The sequence below is a fragment of the Oryx dammah genome, unplaced genomic scaffold (assembly GCF_014754425.2).
Source record: "Oryx dammah isolate SB20612 unplaced genomic scaffold, SCBI_Odam_1.1 HiC_scaffold_16, whole genome shotgun sequence".
Taxonomy (NCBI): domain Eukaryota; kingdom Metazoa; phylum Chordata; class Mammalia; order Artiodactyla; family Bovidae; genus Oryx; species Oryx dammah.
Genome location: NW_024070200.1, coordinates 14,213,789 through 14,232,491, shown reverse-complemented (window position 1 = coordinate 14,232,491; position 18,703 = coordinate 14,213,789). Strand labels below are relative to the sequence as shown.

At 43.0% G+C, this 18,703-nt stretch overlaps 1 protein-coding gene across 2 annotated transcripts; it reads right to left on the bottom strand.

Annotated features, from left to right (window-relative positions):
• Window positions 1-303: 303 nt before the first annotated feature.
• CATSPER2 (cation channel sperm associated 2) lies at window positions 304-18,566 on the bottom strand. Of its 2 annotated transcripts, XM_040256658.1 has the most exons (12): window positions 17,776-18,566; window positions 16,826-16,999; window positions 16,152-16,220; window positions 9,039-9,211; window positions 8,061-8,216; window positions 7,661-7,785; window positions 6,864-7,042; window positions 6,551-6,650; window positions 6,172-6,228; window positions 3,338-3,549; window positions 2,804-2,971; window positions 305-1,464 (listed from the first exon to the last, which is right to left on the bottom strand). In XM_040256658.1, the coding sequence occupies exons 1-12, from the start codon at window positions 17,918-17,920 to the stop codon at window positions 1,433-1,435; spliced, it is 1,590 nt and encodes a 529-aa protein (XP_040112592.1). In that variant the 5' UTR covers window positions 17,921-18,566; the 3' UTR covers window positions 305-1,432. The 2 variants fall into 2 exon arrangements, 1 of the variants encoding a protein (XP_040112592.1); XR_005723789.1 differs by lacking the exons at window positions 7,661-7,785; window positions 16,152-16,220; window positions 16,826-16,999; window positions 17,776-18,566 and having other exon boundaries at window positions 304-1,464; window positions 6,172-7,042; window positions 9,039-9,887.
• Between the last annotated feature and the right edge of the window lie 137 nt (window positions 18,567-18,703).

The following is an 18,703-nucleotide window of genomic DNA, read 5'->3' as shown; positions in this document are numbered from 1 at the left end:
TCTCTCCAGTGGAGGTGCTCAGGCTTCTCACTGGGGTGACTTCTATTGTAGCAGAACTTGGGCTCCATAGTTGTGGTGCACGGGCCTCACTACTCTGTGGCAAGTGGGCAAGTGGGATCGTCCCAGACCAAGGACTGAACCCATGTCTTCCGCACTGACAGGTGGATTCTTTACCACCGAGCCACCAGGGAAGTCCACTATTACAAGATTTTAAATATAACACTGACGTGTATTTTTCAAACATTTGTGTTTTGTTCCATATTTTATGGGAAATGACTACAATGCTTTTCCTTGAAACATAATGTTAGTTCTTAGTTTTAGATAATCTTTACTTAATTTTAAAAATTGAGACTTAATTCATAGAATATAAAATTTACCATTTTAGAGTATAGAATTTAGTGTTTCGAGTATTTCTCATACATATATATGTTCATACATGTTAACACTCAACAAGTGATGGAATTTTTAATAATAAACATTTCTAAAGATTTGAGTCATCCAACAGGATCCTCTCTAGATAATGTTATCAGTAACTAGAAACATCAAACATTGGATAACCCCCTTTCAGTGATGTTCTGTAAAGTGTTGCTACTTTGACGGGAGACAGATTAACCCTGAGGTCCCTTCTAACACTAAAGATCTGTGGGACATACTGATTTGCCCTGCCCCCTACAGAGTGGACTCAATGCCCTCAGAAATAGCAATGGAAAAAAGGGACGCAGTTTTGGCCCAGAAACAGGTGAAAGCACTTTGGTTAAAACCTTGATTAAAGTTAGCGGTGCCCAGGAGAAGCAATGTTCTTAGAATAGCAATGGGAACTGTTGTTGCTGTTCAGTTGCTATGTCCAACGCTTTTCGACCCCATGGACTGCAGCACACCAGGCTTCCCTGTCCACTATCTCCCAGTTTGCTCAAATTCATGTCCTTTGAGTCAGTGATGCTATCTAACCATCTCATCCTCTGTCGCCCCCTTCTTTTGCCTTCAGTCTTGCCCAGCATCAGGGTCTTTTTCCAGTGAGTTGGCCCTTTGGATCAGGTGGCCAGAGTAATGGCAACAAGAGTTCTCAATTAGTTACACTCACAGCTTCTGGGGTCTTCCCACCCCCAACCCCCAGGGACCGGTACTCACTAGTGAGGTAAATTAGGACTCTAGCAGGAAGTAGATGCTTCAGAAAAGATAGGGGCTATAGTGACAAGGCCAAGGGAAAAGTGAGACTCAGGAGCTGTGGAAAGGGTAGAAAGCCAAGGACCGGGGCCCCCAGTGACATCTGAACCAACTTTCACCTGATCTTGTTATCTTTCAGTATCCCCTCTGTCTCCGAGACAGATCACTGCACAATTATCAACAGGATTTATTAGACTTTGAATTCTACATTTCCAGCTATTTCCTTCATTTATGTTGGCCAAAAACAGTGAAGCCATCCGTGTCAGCTTTACTTGTCTTCAAAGTTCATCAGTGCCTGCACTGTAAAGAAACAGACTGTGAGGCTGGAGACCTAAGAATATTCGGAATATACACATGTTTGGTGAAGATCCTGCTTCTCTGGGTTCTAGGTTCCCATCTTTACTAATCTTTACTCTAAATTAAGCTGTATGAGTCTGTCCTCTTTGCCACAGATGAATTAATCAGTATTTAAAGAAACCACCTTGCTACCTTTACCTCTCTTTCACCCTGTTCTCCCCAGAACACATGCGGAGGCAGGGCCAGGACAACTGGAAAAAATGCACCATTTTGAAGTAGGCAAAACCTGTCTGACATCCTGCTCTCAATTCCATGTTTCAGTGCTACAAACTGTGCCCACCTCTGGGGGGCACATTCCTCTTCCCCCATTGGTATTTTCACTTTGGGTTGATTTTAGCCAGGTATTAGGAGGATAACACTAATAAAATGCTAATAAAAGGAGGACAGGTATTAGGAGGATAACACTAATAAAAATGCCCCTAACTCTTCTAGTTTTTTTATTTTTAGAGGGAAAATTCATTGCTCCAAATTAATCTCCAGGTAGTGAAATCTCAAGTGAGAAATTTAGGAAAGATAATTTTGAGTAGGTAATTCTCAGCTTAAATCAAACTCTGCTATTTCAATCACATATTGTCTCTGCATCGGTTGACTCTAGAAAGGACGGAAAGGAAGAGAATTCATAAATCTGTTTAGGACAGTGGGCTCTTCAGAGCCTTCTGCCAACTATCCAATCCTCATAGCTATCAAACTTGAGCCTGAGGCCCTTACTGCCTGGGTCTGAAAGGTGACCTTCAAAGAGAGGAAACACGCATTTCAAAAGGGGGTGGGCGGCCCAAACAGAGCAAAAGCCTACCTTACTATCCTAATTCCCAACAGCTGGAACTGGATACTTTTCTCTTGGGAAATCAGCTCTCAGACGTCACAGGATTTGTGTCCCCTACCAGGGAGATTCCCACGTGGCACAGTGGAAAAGAACCTGCCCACCAATGCAGGAGGCGCAAGAGGCGCTGGAGAAGGGGACGGCAACCCACTCCAGTATTCTTGCCTGGGGAACCCCATGGACAGAGGAGTCTGATGGGCTAGGGTCCATGGGGTCACAAAGAGTCACATACGACTTAGTGACTAAACGACAACAACCAGAGAAGCAGAGTTGCCAGGTCCTCACTAGGTTAGAAGAAATCAGGACATATGCCCAGAAAGTGATACGCCAAATGCTGAATTTGCCTTTTTTAGGGGTGAGGTAGAAATACAGAGGCTGAGATGCCACAACAGTGAACATACTCTGTCTCCCCAGTTATATATGCTGCTCTGATGAACTTAACTCCTAGCATCCATGGCGTACCTGCAAACTCTTGTAACTGCTTACGCTCCTCCAGGTTATACTGAAGCTTTTCTAGCAACTCAAAATACCGGAAGAGTGAATCTCTAGGCCAGACAACACGTTCATCCTGATCCATGTCCATTAGCCCAGGCAGATTCTGGTGCACGTGAGTCTCCCAGTCCAGCTGACCTGGAAGGAGGAATTCTTCTTAAAAATACATCGAGATTCATGGGGGCTGGATAAAAGCTGATCAATTCTATGGGGGTGGAGGTGGAGAAAGCAGGGATGAAAGAGGATGCGGGAAGGAGAGAAGGGAAAACTGTGTAGCATCAAGAAACCACTTTTACAGTAAACAAAGAAAGCCACAACCATACTTTTAAAAACTGCAGCAGAATCACAGAGGAAATGAAGAGGTGTGAAGAAAGTAATCAAGGCCAGAACGTCGGACTGCTGGAGAAAATGGGGAAATACACACAGCGGGAGAACTCCTATTAAGATTTTGGGATGTCTCATGGAAAAGAGGGGTCTGAATGCAACTGGAAGAAACCTGCTTACCGATAGGGTCATAACATCTGGAGCTAGAAGCAGACGAGCAGGAGGAAAATGAAGAGGAGGAAGAAGAGAAGGAAGATGTAGACTTTCTCCTTCTGGACAAGGACTTTGTTCTTGACTTAGATGCTTTTGAACCCTTTTTAGTGGCACTCTGTTTAGACTCTTGTTGAGAAGCTTCTGTTAAGTCTGAAGCTCTCCCTTGTTGACTGGCATCTCTGTAAGTGAAAAGGGAAATCTCATTGGTTCAAATACATCCACACGATAGTTCTATCACTATTCTAGTCCTGGCCCTGGCCTAAAAGTAGAACTTAAAGCAATGAGGCATCTCGGTTGTGGCATCTCAGCCTCTGAATGTCTACCTCACACCTAAAAAACTGCTGCCAAGATCTAAGTTTAAACATATCCAACCTAAATTAACCAATGGGATGCACTCCTATTACTTCCCTTCACTGGGTAACTTCTGTGCTCAATCTTACCCAGGCTTTCACATTCCACACTCCACCTTATTTTGCAGAGTTTTAGCCCCACCCACAGCCCTTGGCCCTATGTCTATTACACCACAACTATGCCCCCTGCACCCCTCGATTCCATCTCATTATTAGAGGGACAGTGGGCTCAGGTCTTTATGTCTTCTCCATTTACAGTTGCTCTTTTAGGGATCTCATCTCCTGAGTTTAAATGCCTCCTAGAGCCCTGGTGGCTCAGATGACAAAGAATCGACATGCAATGCAGGAGACCTGTGTTTGATCCCTGGGTCAGAAAGATCCCCTGGAGAAGGGGAATGGCTACCCACTCCAGTATCCTCACCTGGAGAATTCCATGGACAGAGGAGCCTGGCAGGCTACAGTCCATGGGGTCACATCAGACACGACTGAGTGACTAACACTTCCACTTCAGATGCAAATTTAATCCCCTTGTCCAGATCTCACTCCTTAAACCAAACTTGTATATATAACTTTTACTCAGGTAGAAAGCTTGAATGTCTAATGGACATCTTAAATCCAATCAAAACTAAATCACAGTCTTCCCCATCTCACCTAACTGATCCTTCCTGCTCAGGTCAGACTCTCATCCTTAATTCTTCTCTCATAACCTACATTCAACCCACCAAGAAATCCCGTTGACTCCACCTTCAAAATATATCTTTTCTCATTAGTATTGGTGCCACTCTGGCCTAGACCATCAACATCTCTTGTTTGGATAGCAGCATAGCCTAACAGCAGCATAGCCTAACTCATCTCTACGCTTCTCTTCCTGTTCTTATAATCTATCATCAACACAGCAACCAGACCAAATCCTTCTCTCTTGAAAAATATTTATTTATTTGGCTGCACTGGGTCTGAATTGCAGTGTGTGAGCTTAGTTGCCCCAACACATGTGGGATCTTACTTCCCGGAGCAGGTATCAAACCTGTGTTCTCTGCATTGCAAGGTATATTCCTAACCACTGGACCACCATGGAAGTCCCCAGACTAATCCTTCTCAAACATAAGTCATTACATGTCGTTACTCTTCTGTGTTCCCCTTTTCACCCCAAATCAAAGCCTAAGTCCTTACAGTGGTCCCCCCAGCCCTACAGGATCAGGTCCCCATTGTCTTTCTGACCTCATCTCCTATCACTCTCCCCACTGCTCACTCTGCTTCAGTCACAATAGTGTCCTGGCCATTTCTCAAACACCACCAGGCATGCTTCTTGTTTCGGACCTTTGTACCAGCTGTTCCCTCTGCTGATAACACTCCTCCCATAGATATCCATGTAGTAATGCCCTCACGTCCTCCAAGTCTTTGCTCAGATGTTACCTTCTCAATAAGGCCACTCTGTTCAAAATTAAAACTCATAATGAATCCCCACCCTATACTCCAATCCCCCTTAACCTGTTCTATATTTTACTTTTTCATAATGCTTATCATATTTTTAAATTTTTTAATTGAAGTATAGTTGATTTGCAATGTTGGGTTAATTTCTGCTGAACAACAGTGACTCAATTATACATATATATACTTTGTATATTAAATGCTTATCATATTTTAACATATTAATTTTCTTTTTAATATGTTCATTGTTTATTGTCTCTTTCCTCCTCCTACTTTATATAAGCTCTATGAGAACAGGCGTTATTGTCTATTTTGTTCACTGATATGTTCCAAGCAACTAATAGGTATTCAATAATTATTAGTTGATGCATTTCTTTTTTTTCTTTCTGCTCTCTTGTCTACTGCTGAACACTCATGGCTTTGAATAGCATCTGTTGCATGGATGGTACTTTTACTAGTTTCCTATGGTTGTGATAACAAATTACCACAAACTTGGTAGCCTAAAACAACAGAAATTTATTCTCTCACATCTCTGGAAGCTGGAAATCTGAAATCGACATGTCAACAGGGCCATGCTCCCTTTGGAAGCTCAAAGACAGAAGGCTCCTTGCTTCTAGCTTCTGGTAGTTGCCTGGCATCCACTGGCTTCCTTTGGCTTGTGGTTGCATCACTCCAATCTCTGTCTCTTTCTTGACAGCTTCTCCTATTCTGTGTCTATGTCTTCTCTCCCATATCTTATGAGGCTCCTAGTCACTGGACTTATGGCCCACCTGGATAATCCAGGGTGATCACATCTCAAGATCCGTAATTTATTTGCATCTGCAAAGACCCTTTTTTCAAATAAGGTCATGTTCACAGGTTCCGGGGGTTAAGACATGGACATATCTTCTCGGAGGCCACTGTTCAACCCGATACAATAAGTAGTTATTGAAGGAATAGAATCCTCTCTCAAAGCCAGTCTTCACCTTTGGTCTTCTACCTCTTTCCCGTGTGTGCATCCCACTTCACGCACACACTCCTAACCTGGCATCCAGTTTGCTAATGCTTGACCTCTGTGCCTCAGGGAGTAGGTTTTGTCTCCTGCAAAGAAAAAAAAAAAAGCAAAACAGTGAAGAGAGTTACACTGAAGCAGGAGGGTAGTAAGGAAAAAATAAAAAAATTCTGATCATCAAGTGAAGTAAACTGGGTGAGGAGAACAAATTGCAGTAAAGGAGTGAAAAAGAGTGGGGGAGCCCTGAAAGTGGATAAAGAACCAGGCAATATTTTAGAGCTGGGGAATTCTAACTCTGAGGCAAATCTGTCACACAGCGGGACACAGGATGAAGGCCAAGGAGTAGAAATAGAGGGTGGGATCGGGAAACCCTCAAGAACTGAAGGTGTGTGTGAAGACAGGGCAGCAGACCTCTGGATAATCTGCCGCTTGAATATGTCGGCTTTGTGCTGGACCTCCAGGTGTGCCATCTCCTCGTTCAGCTCACTCCTGATATTCTGGAAGTTAGTAACTGCCCCAAAGGGCCATTAGGAGTCAGAAGGCAGTGGTGACTAGACCTGGGGAGACCGCTTGGGTGGGGAGAAACCAAGTGAAATACCCATTCCAGGGCCCACACTTTCCTGTTACGTCAGATTCTGTCCCTCTGTAATCCAGCAAACCTGGCTTTCACTCTAGCTTCTTCCCAACCCCTCCTCCCACCAAGTTTCACCTCTTCTATGCTTACCCATCATGGCTACTATGATATTTCGAAAGATAATGGAACCAAGTAACAACCAGAGGATGACATAGATGCTGCTGAAGGCGCGGCTGACCTCAGGCACCTTCCAGGTGTCCTGAAGCAGCGCATACCAGTGATCCAGGGTGAAGAGAATGAACACGGTTACTATGGAATTCAGCAGGTCCCTAAAGAAAAAGGAGATGTGTGTACAGAGGGAGCTAATTCTCTAAGAAACACTATCATTCATACTCTCACAGCAACATAAGAGCACTTCTTTGCAGTTTGCTCTGATTCTGGCTCCTTTCTACCATACTGGTTTTTTTTTTTTTAACCTAATCTTCAGTTTGAGATTGTTTTACTTGCTTTTCCTTTGTTATGAATAATTTATGAATATCTCTCAGTATTCCATCAGTGCCTGGGGCACAGTAGGTCCTTAAATAAATTACATCATTTATCCCTATACTCATGAAGTTATGCTACGTTTAATCCCATTTTTCAAAAGAGGTAACTGAAGAATAGAAACCAGGGCTTAACCACTGGAGTATACTGCTTTTTAAAGATAGTTGATAAGGATAAGTTTGAATTTGTAAAACCCAGAGCAAACCAGGAACTAGCTGCCCTATTCTCAAAACTGGAGCTACTACTACTCACTCTTCTTTGCTTTCTCTTTCCCTCTCCCTACTGTGTTCTATTCCCATTTCTTACAACAGACTATACTTGTATTACTGCACTTTGGATTTGCTTCCCAGTCTCATGTCCAGATTCTCTCCCCCACCCCCCAGGCTCCCCGTGGTCCTGCCTACGAGAAGAACTCATGATAATCCAGGTCCTGGCGAGTTGAACGGGTGTAATTCTCGAAGAAGTAGACACCAGCCACAGCAAAAATGTAGAAGAAGATGAGCAGCAACATCAAGAGGAAGGTCATGCTCTAAAGGCCATGACCTTGAGTCAGAGCTGGGCCAGACCTGGCTGATTTCCACCTACAGCCCAGTCAGGCCCACCCTGGAAATCTCCCACCAGACCCTCACTTCTAGCCTGAGCCCAGTCATCTCTAGAGCCCAGTGGCTTGTCCCCAGCCCTTTCTCATGGACAACATTTCACAGGGTCTCTTATTGCCTTCTTTCACCCACCCAGACTGTTTCATGTTATACCCCCATGTTTTTCCACTTTGCCCACTTGATAGAGCTGCAATAGTCAAATTACCTTGAGGGCCCTGACCAGGGCCAAAATGATGACTCGAACTTGATGGTATCGTGCAAAGAGTTTAAGAGACCTGAGTACCCGGCAGATCCTCAGCAACTGGAGCCATACAGGTTTGCTTGTTACCCCTGCCAGCACCACAGTCTCAGGGATCAGGGACTGTAGGAAACACAGATTGTGGGTTAAATATACCCCTCAAAGCACCCAGTACAGCTGCCCCTTTTTTATCTCTTCTTTTTCATAGTTCTTTGGTCATTATCCTTTGAATAGCATTTTCTGGGGACTGTTTCCTATTCAGTCTTCCCATAAAAAAGTACTTAAACTCTGCATTTCAACTTGTTCAGATGTAAAAAGGGGATAAATGCAGTGCTTGTCTCACTGGATTACTGTGGAGCTCAAATGAAAAAAAAAGCAAGTAAAACAGGATAGTTCCTGATGTTTAATAAGTGCCTAGTAACTGTTAGAAGTTATCGCTGAGGTTAATGTGATTAGATTCTTCCTTGCTTCTAATAACAACTCCTGCAATGCCTGACCTTTAGTTTTAGAGAAAAAACAACCAAAACAAGGAAGTTGGGTACATTTCTATTTGTTTCTTCCTATACTGTAATTCGGAGAAGGCAATGGCACCCCACTCTAGTACTCTTGCCTGGAAAATCCATGGACAGAGGAGCCTGGTAGGTTGCAGTCCATGGGGTCGCTAAGAGTTGGGCACGACCAAGCGACTTCACTTTCACTTTTCACTTTCATGCATTGGAGAAGGAAATGGCAACCCACTACAGTGTTCTTGCCTGGAGAATCCCAGGGGCAGGGAAGTCTGGTAGGCTGCCGTCTATGGAGTCGACAGAGTAGGACACGACTGAAGTGACTTAGCAGCAGCAGCAGCAGCATACGGTAATTATCTTAACTTCACTTGTCTTTGATTCACCTAGGCACATTTCTCAGTCCAGTAAATTAATCTTCAGGATATCTATCTATCCTTACCAATACTGTGACCACAAAGTCAAAGACATTCCAGGCATTCTTCCAGAAGAGGAAAAAGCTGGATAGCCACATAAGAAGGATCTCCAAGATGAAAACAAGCAAGATGAACCAAGCTGCCACCTCCAGAGTCAGCTTCAGTGGCTCCAATCGGGTATTTGCAGATTCAAGCAATTCTGTGAGAACAGAGCAAAGGGTGAGTAGAGCTTAAAGAAGAGGGAAGTTGAATGATTAGCAACTGCTAAAAAGGCACAGTTATGCCCACTACTATGCCATTTTTCTTTTGGAAAATTAAGGAGTTTCTCTCCTTAATACTGTTGTTGCTTCAACCTATGAAACAGAACTGAACATGAAAAATAGCTTCGAGTCATCTTCTGTTGGTACTGGTACATGTTAACAGCTACAAGTTACTGCCTTCTCACTCTGAGGTCAGAAAGTCACCAAGGAATTGCTTAACGACCGCCAATGCTGTCTGCTGTCTGTTGTTTGGTGTTACTAGAACACCAAACTTCACAGAGCAGCAACGGGCCTTCAGAAAAGAATGCAAATGTAGGGCCATGGTATGGGAAGTGTTTTATAACATATCTAGGAACAAGAAACCAAATTCATGGGATGTATTAGGCTATAACAAGAAATTACCTGGTAGTTATTTTTATTTGTTTGGCTGTCTTGAGTCTTCATTGGGGCATGTGGGCAGCACACAGGCTTCCCAGCGCAGGGGCTTCTCTCTGGTTGTGGTGCATGGGTGGGTTTAGTCTTGCAGGTGAGTTTACCTGCCTCTCAGCATGTGGGATCTTAGGCTCAGACCAGGGACTGAACCTATGTCTCCTGTATTAGAAGGCAGATCCTTAACCCACTGGATCACCAGGAAAGTCCTTTTGTTAGTTTTAAAACTTTCCCTTTCTATTTTGTCTAAAATTGATTTTATTCTGCAAATTGAATCCAAATTGAACCCTCTATAGAACCTATCTATTTGCTAACTTTGATTTCTTAACTCATCTTTCAATCCTCTTCACCTCTTCTATACATTTAATAGATGTATATCATGCTGTAGAAAAAAACATTAAGATCAAAATAGATTTAAAAGCTAAATAATAATTTGTTTCTCTTTGAAACAGAATAATCTGAGAACCTCCAAAGGCACTATGACTGATATGCCTAGCGGTTAATAGACACAAGAAGAGAATAATCAAACACCCTGAAAGACAAAAACTGCTGTGTAATTTTGATACATACTCAGTTTTAAATTGTTATTGTTTTTAGCAATGTTTTGGCTAATTACATCTATTATGAAGTAAGGAACACTGATATAGAAATACAACTTCATGGAGAGCAAAAGAATAATTCTGCAAGTTTATTTCAAGACAATCTTCATCAGATTCTATAAATTGAGTTTATCTGATCGAAAATTTTTATTTAGCACATAAAGATATCTCTAGAACCTCAAAAATCAGTGTTAAAATTATGTTATACTCAAGGTTTTTTCTGTTGGAAATAAGGACTATTCACACTCATGATGTGTTATTTTCAGAGAAGGGCTTGCAAGTAAGCCAAATCTTTCTTTTCTCACTCTCACCATTTAGAAGCAAAATATGAAAAGTATAAAAATAAGTCAATTGGTGTCTGAAGTGCAAAGAATTACCAATATCATTCTAGAAGAAGATTAGTTCCTATTTTTTTATGCCCGAACACGTAATTAAATTTTCACCTACACTTTAACGTATATAAGATGTATTTAACAAATAATACAGGGCTTCCCTGGTGGCTCAGAGGTTAAAGCATCTGCCTCCAATGCGGGAGACCTGGGTTCGATTCCTGGGTTGGGAAGATCCCCTGGAGAAGGAAATGGCAACCCACTCCAGTACTCTGGCCTGGAGAATCCCATGGACGGAGGAGCCTGGTAGGCTACAGTCCACGGGGTGGCAAAGAGTCGGACACGACTGAGCGACTTCACCTTCACCTTTAACATATAATACACAGTGTTGTAAACCTAAAACTAGTATATATCTAAATTTTTTAAAAGAAACAAAAACTATACAAATATAATACATAGGAAATTCCTTGGTGACCCAGGGTCCAGTGGTTAGGAGGCACTTTCACTGCCATGGGCCAGGGTTTGATCCCTGGTCAGAGAACAAAGATCACGTTAGCCATCCAACACAGCCAAAACGAAAAAAAAAAAAAAACCAATAAAGTAAATATATCTGCTACCCAAACCAAACTTAATATATGTTGTTGTTCTTCAGTTGCTAAGTCATGTCTAACTCTTTGTGACCCCATGGACTGCAGCATGCCAGGCTCCCCTGTCCTTTACTATCTCCCGAAGTTTGCTCAGACTCATGTCCATTGAGTGGGTGATGCCATCCAACCATCTCATCCTCTGCCTCCTCCTTCTCTTTTTTGCCTTCAATCTCTCCCAGCATCAGGGTCTTTTCCAATGAGTCAGCTTTTCATATCAGATGGCCAAAGTATTGGAGCTTCAGCTTCAGCATTAGTCCTTCCAATGAATATTCAGGGTTGACATCCTTTAGGATTGACTGGTTTGATCTCCTTGCTGTCCAAGGGACTCTCAAGAGTCTTCTCCAACACCACAGTTCAAAAGCATCAATTCTTTGGTGCTCAGCTTCTTTATGACCCAACTGTTACATCCATACATGACCACTGGAAAAACCATAGCTTTGATTATATGGACCTTTGTTGGCCAAGCGACGTCTTTGGTTTTTAATACACTGTCTAGGTTTGTCACAGCCTTCCCTCCAAGGAGCAGTGAAAGTCACTCAGACTCTTTGTGACCCCATGGACTGTATAGTCCATGGAATTCTCCAGGCCACAACACTGGAGTGGGTAGCCTTTCCCTTCTCCAGGGGATCTTCCCGATCCAGGAATCGAACCAGGGTCTCCTGCATTGCAGGTGGATTCTTTATCAACTGAGCTATGAAGTAAGTATGGGAGCAAGCGTCTCTTAATTTCATGGCTACAGTCACTATCTGCAGTGATTCTGGAGCCCAAGAAAACAAACTCAGTCACTGCTTCCACTTCTTCCCTTCTATTTGCCATTAAGTGATGGGACCAGATGCCATGATCTTAGTTTTTTATGTATTTTGTTGTTGTTGTTTTAATTTTGTACTTTGTAGTGATCTTGGTTTTTTTGAATGTTGAGTTTGAAGCCAGCTTTTTCACTCTTCTCTTTCACCGTCATCAAGAGGCTCTAGTTCTTGTTCACTTTCTGCCACTAGAGTGGTATCATCTACAAATCTGAGGCTGTTGATATTTCTCCCAGCAGTCTTGATTCCAGTTTGTGATTCATCCAGCTCAGCATTTTGCATGATGTACTCTGCATATAGATTTATAGTCAGAGTGACAATATACAGCCTTGTATTCCTTTCCCAATTTGGAACCAGTCAGTTGTTAGGTTCTAACTGTTGCTTCTTTGCTGGCATACAGATTTCTACAGAGAGGTAAGGAAGTTACCTGTTTGTTGTGATATACACAGTCAAAGATTTTAGCATAGTCAATGAAGCAGATGTTTTTCTGTAATTCCTTTGCTTTCTCTATGATCCAACAAATGTTGGCAATTTGATCTCTGATTCCTCTGCCTTTTCTAAACCCAGCTTGTACATCTGGAAGTTCTTGGTTCATGTACTACTGAAACCTAGCTTGAAGGATTTTGAGTATAACCTTCCTAGCATGTGAAATGAGTGCAACTGCACTGTAGTTTACCATTCTTTGGTGTTGCCCTTCTTTGGGATTTGAATAAAAATTGACCTTTCCCAGCTCTGAGGCCACTGCTGAGTTTTCCAAATTTGCGGACATATTGAGTGCATCACTTTAACAGCATCATCTTTTAGGATCTTAAATAGCTTAATTGGAATTCCATCACCTCCACTAGCTTTGTTGACTCAATATATAATGCCACATAAAAATTCATTTCTAGACAAATAATATACTTTCCTTTAAAAAAAAAGCATGATCACTTATAAAATGGAAAAAGTATAAATTTACTCACATTTTATTATTAAAATTATATAACACTGAAATAAAATAGTAATGTTACTCTAAAATATTTTTACTTCAATTTACTTCTCCATATCACAGAAAAAAATATGATAAAATGATTGTAATTACTAAGGAGGTTTTCAAAGTTATATATGTTTTCCTGGGAAACAAAGCCATAGGACAACAAAGACTGGGGAGCTTTGATATAGAGAACTGTTACTTACATTACTATTTTTCTCCCTATCTCTAACAGTAATATTTATGATCTAGAAAACTGCTTTTAAAAATCTAAACAAATCACACGAATTAGTCTATTCAAAAAAACTGTTAGTCACAAATTATTTTCCTCTGCCAAATCCCTCCTGCCTTTCTATCATGCGTGCATGCTAAGTTGCTTCAGTCCTGTCCAACTCTTTGCAACCCTATGGACTATAGCCAGCCAGGCTCCTCTGTCCATGAGATTCTCCAGGCAAGGATATTGAAGTGGGTTGCCATGCCCTCCTCCAGGGAATCTTCCCAACCCAGGGACTAAACCCTCATCTCTTATGTCTCCTGCATTGGCAGGCGGGTTCTTTCCATGAGAAGGTATTTAATGATCTTGCCAGGTGGTTGCCACACAGGCAGTCCACCCTTCCTCTGGCACAATAATCATATTTCATATTCAGCTGTTTTACCAAAAAGAATGGTTAGTGTTGTTCTATTCTGATTTTCCCATTAGATCCAAGGAATTCCATATATTTACTGCCCATTAGATCCAGGGAATCTCATATATTTATTTTAAGGCTTAAGTCTATATCCCTAATCCTACAAGGTAAACACTTGCCAATTATCATGATTAACAATAGGAAATGTGTATAAAATCCTCACCACTGTGGGGAGGAAATAAAAGAGTTCAAAGCATATAGTACACTGGAGTTGGCCAATGACACCAATTACTGTTGTGTCATAAAATACTTTTGACCTGACTGCATTAAAAGACTACGGTTAAGGTGGGAAACTTTCCCCAAGTAGTGATTAAACGAGGAAGTGAGTACTTCCACTATCCTTTCTGAGTGGTTTGAGACGTAATCAAATGAGTTCATTGATTTTCCAAACATTCTTTTGCTTTTAATACATTTCATAAAATTTATGACTGGTTTTAGAGTCATTTACTTTTTAAGTCATTCTTCTGGCTCATCTAACATCTTAGTTGTACCTTTACATACATTGTGAGCTTTCTTATTTGTACTTAAATAATCTTTCTAAATCTATTTGTAAAAATGTAAACGTTGGATCACCTGCTGATAGGCACTCAGTATCTCTATTAGGAGATTCATTATATTAAAAAAAAAACAAACACACCAGTATGTCCTCTACACACAAACCTTCAAACCTTCAAGTTGCAAACTTTCAAAGATGCCAATGTGCATTCACACATCCAATCACATAAGTTAGCTCATGTGTATGGGGTACACGGTCACGTGTGTGTATCCTCTACAAGCGATTGTGCTTTTGTGTACTTTACTGTACAGTACCACATAGAGTACAGTATCTTTATTTCAAGACCAGGATGTCCAGAAGCAAGTGTAAAAACAGTGGTGATGTAGCTGGTACTGCTAAGAGGCACCAGAAATTGGAGGTCCAGAGAAAGGAATGAAGAGAGACAAGAGAAAGAAGTAACTGGAGAACCCGAGAGAGTCACAATGCAGGAGATGGCGAGGGAATTTTCTTTATTTGAGATACTATTAGCTTTTGAGGCCCAGAACCCAAACATAGAACAGTACACAAAGGTTGCAGCAGCCGTTCAGAACACAATCCAGTGCCCTGTGTCATCTAGGATAAGAAAAAAAAAAAGAGCTACGACCCAGACATCACTCGATTCTTTCATGAGCACAGATAGAATTGAATTCAGCAAGGAACCAGAACCTGTTCAACACCTGCCATCAACATCAGGCATGAATGAAATTGCAGCTTGCCCTCCATCTCCTATGGTTAATGATGCTTCAGCTCTACCATCTCCCACCTCCTCTCCCTCCTCCAGTCAGTACCTCTTCTTGCTTGTTCACTCGATGCCAACTGCTGTGTGCCAAATCTTGTAGTGTACCTTTCAAGGTACTGTACTGTGAGATTTAAAATGTTTTATTTTTTTCAGTTTTTAAATTTTTAAAATTTATTTTTGGCTGTGCTGGGTCTTTGTTGTTGCATGGGCTTTCTTTAACTGTGACGAACAGGGACACTTTCTAGTTGAGGTGTACAGGCTTCTCGCTGTGGTGGCTTCTCTGGTTGCAAAGCACAGGCTCTAGGGTACACAGGCTCCAGGGCACAGGCTCAATAGTTGTGGCACACAGGATTGTTGCTCCATGGCATGTGGTAGCCTCTTGGACCAGGGATCGAACCTGTGTCTCACGCGTTGGCAGATGGATTCTTTACCACTGCGCCATCAGGGAAGCCCTTATTTGTTTTTTCTTTACATGTTATTTGTGTGAAAAGTATTATAAACCTATTACAGTATGGTAGCACTATAGAGCAGATGGTGTTAGTTGGGTACCTTGACTAACTTTGTTGGACTTATGAATACACTCTCGGAATGACTCGTTCATATGTAGGGGACTTACTGTATTAGACTAAATTTCTTGTGTTTCTTGTGTTAGTTTAGTCTAATACAGTAAGTCCCCTACATATGAACGAGTCATTCCGAGAGTGTATTCATAAGTCCAAGGGGTCGCTAAGAGTTGGACACGACTGAGTGATGACTTCCCTTTCACTTTTCACTTTCATGCATTGGAGAAGGAAATGGCAACCCACTCCAGTGTTCTTGCCTGGAGAATCCCAGGGACGGGGGAGCCTAGAGGGCTTCTGTCTATGGGGTCGCACAGAGTCGGACACAACTGAAGTGACTTAGCAGCAGCAACACAAGAAATACAGCTGGTTCTCCCATCTCCAATTCCTTAGGAGTCTACTACCCCTACCTCTAAGTGTCTGCACTACCTTAGACTACTTTTGAGAGCCCTCCCAATGTTTCTAGGTCTTAGCAGTTGCACAAATCCAGGAGACTTAATATAATTGTCACTATCACAATTCAAATAACATTCAAAAGTGTAAAATGATCAACTTTAAGGAACAATGACTCCCAGTTCTCACCTATTTCAACCATCAGTACAATTGTATTCAAGAAGATGAGGAAGATGATAAAGTTTCTGAAGATAGGACCTGTCTTCTCTTAAGAAAACATACAGAATGAAGTTCTTTCTAATTTATGCAGGCAACACAATTAGGGCAATAGAACCCTAATGAGAAGAAAATGGAGTGTGGGAAGGAAAAAATAAGTCCTTAGGCAGATGATGAGGCAAGAGTGAGTAAAATGGGATAAAAATGAGTGGCAAGAGGAACCTCCCTGGTGGTCCAGTGGTTAAGATTCTGCCTTCTAATGCAAGGGGTGTGGGTTCAATCCCTGGTCTGAGAACTGAGGTCCCACATGCCGTGGAGTATAACCAAAAATTAAAAAAAAAAAAAAAAAAAAAAACTCTTGTTGGGGGTGGGGAGAATGGGAGGAAGGGATAGTTAGGGAGTTTGGGATCGAAATGTATACACTGTTATATATAAAATGGACAACCAACAGGGACCTACCGCATAGCACAGGGAACTCTGCTCAATGTTTTGTGGTAGCCTGGATGGGAGAGGAGCTTGGGAGAGAATGGATATATGTATATGCATGGCTGAGTCCCTTTGCTGTCTGCTATCACAACACTGTCAACTGGCCATACTCCAATAAAAAATAAAACTTAAAAAAAAAAAAAAGTGGCATGAAAGGATACGCTCAAGGACCCATCCAGCCCATAAGGAAAGAGGCGGCCTCTCGCTGCATCGCACTCGAAGGGTGCTCATTAGCCTCTGGGCATGTGTAATCCGTTCTACATGACGAGGTTTTATGGAGAAGCGTACAAGCTGGTGTTGATCTCCCAGCATAAGCGTCTTCTGACAGGAAGAATCTACATCAAAAATAAAAAAGGGACAGTGGATAAACATAAAAAGATATCTTTGGGAGTATCAAGAGCAGGTAGGGTTGGGGGGCAGGAACGCTTGTTAAGTAATGGACCCCCCCACACCCCCGAGGGCTTACCTTGCTGTTCCTTCACACAGCAACTAATACTAGTTTGAAGTAAGAGCTAACCTATTGCTTATAACCAATACTGTTCATGCCCAAGATAAGTTACAGGTTCAACCCTTAAAGTTTTAAGTGTCTTTGGTAGAAACATCCAGGCCAGCCAGGGCTACTAGCTATCCTAGGCCTAAAAACGAGTGACATAGTTCTATCTCCTGGATTCAGAGCTTTATTTATTAAGTCTTTATCAAGTTTGGTGTAACTTTTTAAAGCTGCAACCAAACCAATCTCCCCTGAATTTTCCACCCTTAAAATTTTCTCTGCTTCCTACTCTTCGGAGGATGTGGTTACATATGTGTGTGTGTTCAGTCACTCAGCTGTGTCCCACTCTGCGACCCCATGGACTGCACCACCCCCAACCCCCGACATCACCGCCCCCCACCCTGCCCCGCCCCACCTCCGCCCCGGGCTCCTCTGTCCATGGGATTTTCCAAGCAAGAATACTGGAGAAGGTTGCCATTTCCTCCACCAGGAGATCTTCCCCACCCAGGGATGAAAACCGCATCTCCTGCATTAGCAGGCGGATTCTTTACCACTGTGCCACCTGGGAAGGGTGGGGATGGGAGCCTTAAACACATCTTAGTGAAGAAACAGGCTGCTGACCAAGTATCTCTCGGATGGTGTGCCGTGGCACAGCTTGGCTCAAGCCTTGCAGATGCTCGATGAGAGAGAAAGTATCAATGAGCCGGGAACGAATGGCATCAGCCCGGGGTAGCTGCATGTGTCCTGATGGGTGATAAGTGGCCATGTCTGTTAAGAAAATAAAAGTGTCATTTCACTTTTGGAGTGAAAATCTCTAAGCACCAAGGCTTAGAGATTCTCTTCCCTTTCTCCCAAGGTCTTCGCCCTTAAGAGGACAAATACATTGTACTCAGACTCAAGGCCTTTTGAAACAAAAGGAGACGGGAGTCACTAAAGAATCTGCGTAGTTGACTAAGCGGCCAGGCGCCTTCACCCGTGTGACAGCATTTCTAGTTAAATGCAGCAGCCACAAAAGGTAGGAGTCCCGGGTTGGACAAAGAGGAATTCAAGCACCACCTGGACCCGAGGGAGTCAGGTAATGCAATGAGGTGGGACAGAGGGAGGACTCAGGAACTGCCCCCGAAAAGAAAAACCCAGTTCCACGAGGAACTGGATAAAAGGCAACAGCCTGACATTTTGAAAATGTGTCCGATCCCAAGCGTGACCACTCCAACGCGCTCCCTCGGGTGCCAGCTCCTTCTCTCAATTCCCGCTCCTGGGCCTCATCTCAGCCCAGGCTCTCTTCCGCCCACTCAGCCCTGACTTCAACTCCTCCGCCTCCGGTTCTGGCGGCCCCTGAGCTCGGCTCTCCGCAGGCGGGACGAATTCAGGGTCGGCTCCCAGCTCCGCAGCGCCACACGTCCGGCTCCCGCCCGGTCCCGCCCGGTCCCGGGTTCCGGCTGGTCCCCGGACCCACCCCCAGCAGCAAGCAGCGACCCGGGCCCCCCTTCGCTGCCCCGGTCGCCCCGGCGCTCGCCGCCTCGGCCCCGCCCCGCGCTCCGGCCACTCG